This window comes from Lutjanus erythropterus, chromosome 3 (assembly GCF_056507025.1).
Source record: "Lutjanus erythropterus isolate fLutEry1 chromosome 3, fLutEry1.hap2, whole genome shotgun sequence".
Classification (NCBI taxonomy): Eukaryota; Metazoa; Chordata; class Actinopteri; order Lutjaniformes; family Lutjanidae; genus Lutjanus; species Lutjanus erythropterus.
Window position 1 is genome coordinate 9,974,021 of NC_139319.1, and position 11,885 is coordinate 9,985,905.

The 11,885-nt window shown below is 40.0% G+C and overlaps 1 protein-coding gene across 1 annotated transcript in view; it reads right to left on the reverse strand.

The window, feature by feature from the left end:
* Positions 1 to 795: 795 nt before the first annotated feature.
* Positions 796 to 11,885, reverse strand: part of myo15ab (myosin XVAb) — a 64,083-nt gene continuing 52,993 nt past the window's right edge. Inside the window, exons 65-74 of the mRNA XM_084712531.1 lie at positions 11,858 to 11,885; positions 11,670 to 11,764; positions 8,999 to 9,076; positions 8,753 to 8,849; positions 7,188 to 7,348; positions 6,960 to 7,093; positions 4,282 to 4,415; positions 1,817 to 1,950; positions 1,529 to 1,669; positions 796 to 1,430 (exon numbers count right to left, since the gene is read on the reverse strand). The exon at positions 11,858 to 11,885 is cut by the window's right edge and continues 103 nt beyond it. Coding sequence (XP_084568657.1) covers positions 1,329 to 1,430; positions 1,529 to 1,669; positions 1,817 to 1,950; positions 4,282 to 4,415; positions 6,960 to 7,093; positions 7,188 to 7,348; positions 8,753 to 8,849; positions 8,999 to 9,076; positions 11,670 to 11,764; positions 11,858 to 11,885 — 1,104 coding nt within the window. The 3' untranslated portion in view covers positions 796 to 1,328. The remainder of the gene's footprint in view (positions 1,431 to 1,528; positions 1,670 to 1,816; positions 1,951 to 4,281; positions 4,416 to 6,959; positions 7,094 to 7,187; positions 7,349 to 8,752; positions 8,850 to 8,998; positions 9,077 to 11,669; positions 11,765 to 11,857) is intronic.

The following is an 11,885-nucleotide window of genomic DNA, read 5'->3' on the forward strand; positions in this document are numbered from 1 at the left end:
TAAATATTTCAAGAATGGAAAAGAAGGCCACACAGACACACAGATCTATTTTGTGATATTTGTTGAAAGTAAAGACTGTATTTACATTTGTATTTTTTTTTTACATATGTATATATATACACATATATATATATATATATATATATATATATATATAATGTACTCTTCATTTGGTCATAACAAAAAGCCAATGCCTTGGGCTCTGGGGACAAACTCCAGTACTTTATCGTCTTTTTTTTTTTTTTACTATTATCTGGCATTTAGTATGCCATCATTTTATAATTAATTGATAAATAAAAGATTTGATTAATCAATAATAATTTTTAAAAAAGTATCCATCGAAACCAAAAAAAAATCTGACCCGAATTGCCTTTTTGGTCCAAACAAACAGTCCAAAGCCCAAACGTATTCAGCTAAACATCACTGCAGAATATCAGCCATTATTTAGGTCTGAGAAGCTGGAACAAATGAATTTTTGGCTCTTTTGCAGAGAAAACAACTTAAACAATTAATTCAGAGAAAAAAACTGCTGATTAATTTCCCTTTGACCAACTAACCAGTTAATTAAATGTTCAAAATCCATTTTTCACAATTTTGAGACAATTTATAGATAAAATGAAAATGTTACTTTCAGCCCTGCACAAGACACTAAAATAAATATTTTAGAAATTTTGTTATTATTTATTTTAGTGTCGATACCTATGAAAACATTTAATTGTGCCATTTTATAGTGATGTGTCTTCATACCAAATACTTTGTTGTTTAATCATTTTAATCACTCAGCACTCATCTCTCTTCAAATTTGCTTATTTTATTTTGATAAAATATTCTTTACAAAACAATACAGTTGATGTATTAATATTGACTGAATATAACAATTGTTTACAGTAACATCAAGTTTTACAGTAACCAGTATAAATAGAAAAATAAAAAACGTTGCATGTCAGTTATAAAACTTAATGACAAGGCACAGGCCTATGACTCTTCTTCACAGTTCGTTAACAGCGTCTGTACAGATAAAACATCTTTAATGTTTAATTAAAACTACAGTCCTAAGTGCAATTACAAATGTGTCAACCTGAAAGAAACATGAACTATAAGTAATTTTCACTGTCTTATGGTGCACTTTGTTCAGGTAATGCAGTAACATAATCAAGTAGAAGTAAGACTGACTTCAGGGTACACCTTTGCATTCATATATCATATTTAGTGTGTGTGTGTGTGAGACACACCACAAACACCTGAAGGCAAGAAGAGGTAGGCTTTTTATAAGTCTAACATATGCTTGTGTGTGTTCATAAAAGTGTGTGCGTACAGTTAAGCGTGTGTTATAACATGGTGATCTCGCTGGGTGGCAGGGTGAGCCTTTTATCCCGCACAGACATCATGTTTTCCACCTGCATGGCGATGACTCGACACAACTCCAGGCCCTGCAGACAAACACAGCGACATGAGCACACAGACCGCAGCGCTGACAATGATCATGTGTGGCCTCTGAAGAGCGTCCTTGTGTGTGTTTGCGTAATACCTGCTCCAGCTGCAGCTGAATGACCCGCCGGGTGTGCATGTCCCCCAGCGTGAGGTCCACGTACGGGTAACTCGTTCCAGCAGTGGGCCTCTGGGTGCGGCTGGACTGCACCTCCACCAGGGGGACCACTGTCATCAGCTCCTGCACCACAGAGATCAAACAATGCAACACACAGCTGTCTTATTTAAACTGTGACTCCACTTCTGGGCCCAAGTTTCAGTCACGACGAGATGAGTCAGATCAGAGCTTGACGACTGTGAATGGGCGTGTGTGTAGGGGGTTCCTTACGTGTGTATTTTTGTGCAAGAAGTGGAGACCGTGTTGATTGACAGCAACAATACAGGGGGCGTAGAAGGTGGTGGAGCTGCTGCTGTGGATGTAGAAGAATGAGGAGCCAAACATGGGGAAGGCACTGACCAGACCTGCACGCACAGAGACAGAATTTAACAAGAGTGAGCACAGGCTGTCATATTTTTATTCTCTGAGGAGACACCACATCAATTAGACAAAAACTGACTTTATTAAAGGACCAGTGTGCAACAACCGAGCATACAGAATGCAAACCCTTCTGCTGCCTGTGTGCATAAGAGCAACCTGTCTGGGTACTTTGCTCCTGCGTCATACCCCCACCCCTTTTTGGATGAAAACAATAACACTATTTTGACTGGCAGTCAACACAAATTACAAGGTCTTTGCCAGTTTAAATGCATAAAATAAGAAACTGTATCACAGTTTAGCTATTAGGAGCTCTGATCCTTTGGCCAGGCAGGTGAGCAATTACGCTGTCTTTCTTGATGTCAAGAAAGACAGCGTAATTATCAATGTTCTATCAAATTGGACAAACTACTACAACTACTATATTAAATCTATTGTTAATATGTTGTTAAAACACTTTATTTTGCTGTTTTGGTACTCTTGAGCCAAACTCCACTCTAACAGCAGGTGTTTTGTGGTAGGACCATATTTTTTCACAGTAAAAACTTCAGTTACACCATCACTATGACTCTTACTTTCATCTACAGACAATCAGCACACATGTCATTTACTCAATACCATCATCTAACCAGTGATTAAGTATTTGACCCAAACAAACATACTGACTGGTCGCTTTTACGGTGCTTGTTTTCACCCAAAGAGGGGTGTGATCATGGGAGTTGACATATGATCGCTCTCATCCATCACCACTAACCCTCTCCCACCTAACCTACAAGCTTGGAGGGCAGCAGGAGCCGGGTCCCCTGCAAGACCTCATGCTCTCCATGCTCCGGTGTAAGCTTTGTCAAGACCTCTCTTGTCGTGACCCATCTTCTCAAAGACGTCCTTCCAGTGCTTTGCAGCCCCAGGCCAGAGCGCCCCAGGCTTTACAAGCAGCTATGGTGCTAACAGCAGAATCATCAACTTTTCATATAATTTAAACAGGTGAGTTGTATAAAAAATCACCCCTGTACAGCTGATACAAACAAGCTAATTAGCAATAGAAATCAAACACAATTATGCCCCAGGCTGTAAACGTTTTTATTTCTGCTGTAAAGCTGTACATTCTAATGTGGGGATCTATGGGGATTGATGCTTTTGGGGCCAGCCTGGCCATTTTAGGAACAGCAGTTTTTGGCACTTCTACATTGGCTTCATTTTTCAGCCCCAGGAGTTGCCGCTTAGTTTGACATCGTGTCTCTTTGCTGCTCGTCAAAGCCACTGGCACAGAACATAATGAGCCCGAACCCTGGTGTGGAGCTCAGACATGTTCGCACGTGTTTTGTACAATGCATGCCACTGTAGGCAAAGGAATCATTTGAAATCTGTCACAAGTTGCAGCATTTTCTGCAGGATTTTCCACCATTGAATCAGGCTGAAGGGACATACATGCGCATCTGCATTTGTATAACAACAAATAAGAACACCATCTCTTGGAAACGACCTGTGATTGGCCATACTCTCCTGTCAGGCTAAATTGAATAATAAAGACTGAAAACAGAGCCAAGAGGAGGTGAAGAAGTTTGGTTTTCTGTCACACGACTTGAATTACATTTTGCTGAAAAGTTGTTATGGAATTTGGTTGAAAAAATGACCCTGGTGATGTTTACAGACAGGTCTGCATTAAAAACTGACGTCCTGGAATCTAAAAAACATGAACATCTACCTTGAAGGGAGGGTCTTAAAAAACAGATGGGTTGCATAATGGGAAATATAGGATTTGTGTCTAAGCATTCTACCTTAACAGCTTCAAAATCATTTTGATGATACACTGGCTTGTAATAGTGAGAGCGGCGCCTCTGTCATTCCCACTCTGCATCCCGTACGCCTGTTCTCCTGCTGTAACTTTAGTGTCTGGAGAAGTGGGTAATGCTTTACAGCACTGAGTACCACACTACGCTGATTTTGGTCAAACAGGATCATATTTTATGGAGAAAACGTTGTCTGGTTTCCCTCTGATGTTCTCCAGCTGCTCCGCCTCAAGTCGCTGTGATTTACAGAGTTTCCTGATGGACAATGAAGTAAACTGCTGATAAATTTGCTGGTAGCTCATAGATGTCCTGTCCAGACTTGGGAGCTCAGACCACCGTGGGAGTGTAGGTTTTTACACTTCTAGCAGAGGGACTTTTCGGGCCCAGCGTGGGCTGTGATACAATATTACACATACTAAGATAGAGAACTTTAGCCACGTCACCTAACTGTGGAAGGCAGACTTGTTACACATGTAGAGTTTAGGCAATATCACAGTTGCCTGTTCTCAACATGGACATGCATCTTACCCAGAAACTGTGCTCTGGCCTGGTGCGGGTTCAGGGTCTGTACTTGCTGCATGTGCTGCGTCACCATGGTAACCCACTGCTGGGGTGGCTGCTTTTTGAACAGAGGCGCGGCGATGTACTCCGATAGTTCATGTCTGGAGGAGAGAGGACGAGGAACAGAATCTCAGATAAACAGAAGTCTGCTCCACTCAGTGATTTCTCAACATTTCTCAAAATTATTTTACTCAGCGAGCTGCTCTGTTCTGCTGTCGGCTCTGTGTGGGTGGACAGAGACAGTGATAACAACAGTAAGAGCCTGACAGGACACGGGTTTTTACAGTTGAGGAAAAATAAACTGTCACGCACTTTAAACACTAAAACTACTGACCGCACTGCATTCTGGTCTCTTTAACGATCAGTCTTCTTCTTGTACGGGTGTTGAACATCAGAAAATCATAAAAACTGTAGAAAAATATCCATTGTGGTCTCAGTGCCACTTTAACTACCTATATGTCGTCTGCATTTGGACAAATATACATATAGATAATAAAATAAAATAAAATACATTTAACACAAGCCCATACATCTAATGTACATCTCCAGTGAATGTGCTGAAACAGAGGCACTGTCTTAAGTATAACTTTGGTATTTTTGCTTGTTTTTGTACAGTATATCCACTAATGGCTAACTTCCACCTGGCGCAGCTGCATCGCATTACAGTTGCGCCACGTCCGCCGGAGCTGATCGCAGCTATTCTATGCAGTGCCTGTGATTCGACCAGCAGCGCCTCAGTGCATCCCAGAAGCAGCTCTCCGTTCCTTTCCACTTCAAATACGCACCAAGTCTATTTTTGACGGATTATTTTTTACGTCAATTAGCACAGAGCAGATCGAACGGGCAGGAAGTCAGACACAGAAAAGCCAGGGAGAAGCTGGTTAATTTTCAACATAAAAGACTTCGTGCAGACTCATGATCATAAAGACAAACAGAAAAGAAACTATTTAATCATGTAGCCTGCTTCTTATCAAGAAGAGCAAGGAAAGAGAACCTAATGAACAAAATCTGAGCAAGTAAACATAATCAGGCGGGCAAAACACTTCGCTGCTGAAATGTTTCTGATACGCTGCTGGTGGGGCTTGCAGCCGTGCAGAGGACAGATCAGAACCGTGACGCAGATGCACTGTACTTGGTGGAATCAACCCGTAAAAGTGCTTTTTTTCACCGACAGGCTCAGATAGTTATTATCATTATGGAAAGGATCCCTGCAGAAATAGACCTTTTTTACAGAGTATTTTTGTTTAACCAGACAAATATGCAACGTTGCTCTGCTCAAATCAACCAGAGTCCATTACAGAAACAGTAATTTTACCTCTCTGGAGATTTTTCTAAAATAATTATCCTGCAAGTAAAACAGATTTATTTGAAGAAATTTATGCCAATTTTAGCCTTATACCAATGTTAAAATTAAATTGGATTAGTGTTAATAGGGAAATATGAAAGGTCTGAAAAATTGTATAACAAATTGGATAAAAATTAATATTTACTTAGAAAACGCAGAATAATTGCTTTAAATGTAATTACAAGAATCGGGGGGCAAAAGTGAAGCCAAAAGAAGACAAATTGAGAGAGGAACAATTTAAAAGCCTGGGAGAAAATCTGAGGTAGTGCTGACTGTATTAAATGATGGGCTAAATGGTTGTCTTTTAGGGAATGGATTAAATTTGTAGGGTGGAGGTCTGGATATATGTTCGTACTGTACGTCTCATTTACTGCACTGTCCAGAATGTATGGAGCAGTTTATTTTTCTATTTTTTATGTAAATGCTCTCTGTCCTCTGTATTAAGGACACCATTTTTTTTCCTTTCTTTTAATTGCAATTATCCTATTTCTATGATTAGAGTTTGATCTGTTACACCCTCAACTGTAAAGATACAATGAAGTGCTGGTCATGAACTGAGCAATGATAAGAGATAGGAAGTTGCGCTCTTGTGGACAGGGTCAGCAGCAAAAAGAACTTTAGCCACTTAAAATAAAAGGTCTACCTGAAAAAATCAGTATCGGTTTAAGCGCACACTGTATTTAGAATATTTTCACTGCTTTACCTTGCCAATAGACAGCCTTTTTAATGGGGAACCACCCTTATATAAACCAAATATCACTCTCTCCAAAGCCACTAGACTCCTTTGGCAAAGACCATAATTTTACATCACAGAACTGCTGATCTACCGCTCCCTCGATCTGTTATTTTGCTTCTGTAATTGTGTGACTTTGATGAATCCGATCTAACCTTTTACATCATTGAATTCAAACAAAAACACAAAAAAGAGGAAGCGATATTTAGCCGATACAACAGTGGTTTTCCATCAGAAAAGGCTGTATGACAGCAAAGTTAAGTGTTGGCTATATAACATAAAGTATGGTTGTGAAAATATGTTTTGCTGCTGTCCCTGTCCAGAGCAGTACATTGCTTATCTTCTGTGCTGGTACTCCTCTCTTTCCAAACTGGGGGTGTATCAACTGCCATCCATTGTAGGTGATGCACTGACTACAAATAATCTGAACTATCCCTTTAATAAAGAAATCTGGATGACAAAGTAAAAACCTTGTTTTTTTTAGATGATCTGTTTTATCATTTCATCACTGAAGCTGAAGGCGGATAGAAAGATCACCTCAACCCTTTTAACTTAAAGTTTTCTCACATGCTGGGGATGAAGATGATGTCTTTGGCTCGGTGCTGCAGAGCTGCCAGTTTGGAGATCTGGTGGAACTGTTGATCGCTCACTTTTCCATGTGGGAGAACATTCAGCAGGCCTTTGCAGTAGTCCGGCAGGATCTAAGCATGCACACGAACACAGTTAACATACACACATGTACACATGTAGGTCACGTATACTGCCTGTATGTATGTGAAACGTCACCTGTCGTACCTGGTTATAGTGCATGGCCACACAGAGCTCGTTATCGAACTTGAGCGGCTGAGTCCAGATGACTCGTCTGAACCAGAAGCTGTAGTTTGTGTCGACTACCTCGGCCTCTGTCGCAACATCCAGGATGTACTCGTGCTTGTTCAGAGGACGCACATTCTGACCTGGACACACACACCCACACACACGTCAGCTTTATTTAATACACAAAACAAGGCATATTTACTTACAAGATTAATTACACCAACACACATTTGAAAACTTAATATTGTCTGTCGTGATGGATAGTTAACAAAATACTCAAAATCAGTATCTGACCTTTAGAATGCAACCCAAACTACTGACACCATTACCCTGAAACATCATGTTAGTACTTGTTTAGCCACATGTTGTGTGACCTGCTGTGCTTTTGAATAGCACACGAGTGAGAGCAGCTGCCAGCTGTTATCATGTGGAGATATTTAATACTAAAGGAGAGAAAAACCAACAACACAACGGGATGCAAAGAGATCTGTGTGAGCAATTTAATGGATAAAATCATTGTTGAGAACTTGATAAGACTGGAAGAGCAGCAGTGTACTGCAAAAGAATATGACAGAGTTGTGCATGCAATGAGGATGATAACAAAAGCTACTTTTAATTATATCATAAAAAATGTAGAAGCACATGCAAGTTTCTTTTGAAATGGTTAGAAAAATGTATTATATTATTGTCTTATGAACTACATATTGTACATATTGTGATGTTACCTGAGGACCTCTGGTGATTTGTAATAATTGTGGAGGTTTACCATATTTTGCTAAACACAGAGGACCTGTGATAATATTAGTCCTGCGTGAATCAGCATCTCAGTGATTCGGAGTAGTAATTTTTTTAATATTGGTTTCATCTTCAGACAACTGAACAATGAAGTTTGACTGCAGCTCATAATATGTTGAACTGCAGTCGACAGCTGTGCCGTCAGAACGACTATATTGATGTTTAAATGAGTGATGATGCAGAGAGCTGCAAAAGTGTATTTATACTTGTAACACATGCATAAAGTGGGAAACAAACAACTCTAAACTATATTATTAATGTGGCTTCTGATGAACAGATGCTTTGCCTCTGAAACGTTAATGTGTTGCAGATTCTTGACATCATGTGAAGGATAATGTCAGTAAATTCAAGTAAAATACAGACTTCGCTTATCCTGTGAGAATGCGCCGCATGAAGCGCAGATGTGGGGGGTTAAGTCCTAAATCACATGAGATCCCCTGCTAATACTAGTCCTGTGCAAATAGAGCTTTTGATTGTTATTGGCAGGGGCTCAGTGTTGTCATATCAGTATCAGAAATGAAAACATGATATCGAGCCTTGTCCCATTATTTTGCCCTGACAGCCCTATCAGACTCATGAACACGAGTGACTTTCTCCCACAGCTAGAAACCAGAGAACAGTCTGATATGTGATCTGTGAGTGGATCTGCTTCACTGACAACGGCGAGGAGATTGACTCTGTCTACTAACGCAACGTTTAATGTGTGTGCGAGTGTGAGCGATAAAGAAACAAGACGTCTGTGAACACACCTCTGTTGGTGACTAAAAATATGGCATATTCTTCGATGGCCTCCAGTCTGTGTAAACCCATCTCATAACACAGCTCCTCGATCACCTCCAGGGCAACCTGAAAAGCACCACACACACACACACACACACACACACACACAGACGTACACACACACACACACACACACACACAGTTAAGTTTATCTCACGGCCGTCTCCTCACAGACATCAGTAGTGGTGAACTGCTTACAGTGGCTGAAAACTTACAGAGCAGGTTTTGATTTTTGCGTGGCGTTCAATGCCTCCAGGGAAGAGAAACAGCTGACGTTTTGAACTACGCCCCGCCTGAGGAAGTAAAAACACACTCTTAAGATGTGTACTGTACACACACTGAACTATTGGACTGTGGCTGATTTTTCAGAACATTAACAAGCTAGACCTTCATATACTGTGGTGGAAAGTAACTAAGTACAAATATTTAAGTACAGTTCTTATGTGCTGCACTCTTAGAAACGAAGGTGTTGACTAGAACCATAAAGGGTTCTTTGGCTTGTCCCCATTGGAGAACCTTTTTTGGCCCCTGTTGGAACCTTTTATAAAGGTTTCACCTGGAGCCCCTTCAGAGAGTTCTACCTAGGACTCAACATAAAGGGTTCTAACTAGAACCATCTGTGAAAGGTTTCACCCAGAACCCTCTCTGGGTTTTCTATCCAGATCCTTTCTACCTTCTATGGGTGTGAACAAGAACCCACCCGGATGGCAGAATAGAATAGAGGAGGAACCAGGAGGTTCTATTGAGAACCTTTTTATATTCCACAGGTTTTATCTAGAATATAGTCAGATGCTTCTACCGGGAATCTTTTTACATTCCAAGAGTTTTATCTAGAACAAATTCAGGGGGTTCTACTGAGAACCTTTTTATATTCCAAGAGTGTTATCTAGAACAAATTCAGGGGGTTCTACTGAGAACCTTTTTATATTCCAAGAGTGTTATCTAGAACACACTTAGGGGGATCTACCAAAATGGTACAAAAAGGCCTTGATAAAAGAGTTCCTTGAGGATTTCATCAATCCTTGAAAACTCCTCCTTACAAAAAGGGTTCTTTGAATGATAAGGGTTCTTAATCTTACAATAAACCCTTGAAAAGCAATTTCTTCAAAAAAGGGTTCTTGAGAAGCAAATGGTTGCCCATTTGGGACCCTTATTTCTAAGAGTATGTACTACTTTGATATGTATGTATGTGTGCTTTACCTTTAGATTTTACATACAAAGTATAGTGTCAGATTATAAAATATGATTTATCTGTATATATTCAACTATACAAAAATATAAAAAACAATTAAAGGATAAAGATGGTGATATTGTCTGGGCGTGTTATCGTCAACAGGTTGCTATGGAAGGAAAAAAAAAAAAACGTGCTCATCTCTCAAGACTATTTGCTCATCTCGACCCCATCTGTCTCAGCTTCAAGCCCACTGATGCTGAAATAAGTACGGTTTCAATTTTTTAAAAGTTGTTTCCTAAAACGGCCGTGCACTGTAGCTTTTGGCAAATGACACTCAAACAGGAGTAAACAGTGTATTTGTTGGAGGCTATTTTCAGGCTCCAGTGCCCATTTTCTTCACTGTAATGAAGGAACTCAGTGCAACAATGTGGCTCCTTTATGTGTTTTTAATAGTTTTTGGACAACAATGGAGCTCTGTGGCACAGAGGAATAAGCTATATCAGACTGTACTGTGCATACACAGACAGTACTTGTTGGTTTTTGTCTTTTCATGGGATTTGTTAACAATGAGAAAAAAAAATGATTGAACACTATCAGCTTTATCCTTCAAAATCAGCTCCAAATTCCACCAGCTGGGACATTAATTTGCTGCTTGTATCAATAATAGTAAGACTTTAACATACATAATATAGATCTGAATGTGGATATTCTGCATAATGAGAACCTTTATTGTGATGCAGTTTACTGCTAATACTACTTCTTTTTACTTGAATCAAGCCAGGACTTTGATGTGTAATCGAGTGTCTTTACACGTTGGGTATTACTAGTTTTATTTAAAGGGATAGTTCGGATTATTTGAAGTGGGTTTGTATGAGGTACTCATTCATTGTCTGTGTACTATCTACAGTTGATGGCTGTTGGCATGGTCACAGTTTGGAGAAGCAGCAGGAGTACCGATGAAGGGAGATGCTTAATCTGCTGTTGACAGGGTCAGCAACAAAACATCTTTTATCCACCTCAGAATAGGTCAACCTACAAAATCAATATCAGTGTAAAGCTACAGCTGGTAACTTCTTTGTCAAATTTGCTGAAACGGTCACTATATCTTGACAATAGTACATGAGGTACAGTAATTTTACCTCACAGAACGTGGGAGGTACTCGTCTACTGCTGCCTTGATCTCTTAGTTTGTTTGTGTTATTGTGTGACTTTGGTGTTTTCAAGGGTTGATTCAAGTTTACAGAAGTCAAACAATAACTCAAACAAACCAAATCATTATTAAGGCAGACGTAGACCAGCTATTCACGTGTTCTGCATGGTCAAACGTTTTTGCCAGAGGAGTCTGGCTGCTTTGCAAAGAGCGATATTTGGTGGTTAACTATTGGGAAAGGCTGTCTGACACCAATTTAAAACAGTGAAAATATTCTATACATAGTGTACACTTAAACTGATATTGATTTTGTTTTAGGTGACTAAAATGCATTTTGCTGCCGGCTCTGTTCAGAGCAGTACATTGCCTAAAGTCGTACACCGGTACCTCTACTGCTTCTTCAAAATTTGGGGCATATCAGCCACTATCTACTGCATGTGATACACTGACTATGGATAAGTACCTCATACAAATCCACATCAAAAAACTGAACTACCCCTTTAAGTTGAGGATCTGAATATTTCCTCCCTCCCTAATGATTAATAGAAAATGAGTCACTGACCATCATGGCCTTCAGCTCCATGCTGTTGGGGGGAACAATGCGGCCACTATACTGGAACGTCTTCTTCAGGTTCTGCTCACATGCTTTAGCGATGCCTGTTTAAAGAAAACATGACAGGCTGGTGGCTTTGGTAAAGTGTACAGCAGTTTACACTTGGTGATAGTGTGTGTTTGTTTGTGTGTTTTTACCCTGATACTGTGCCCCGGCGCTGCGAGA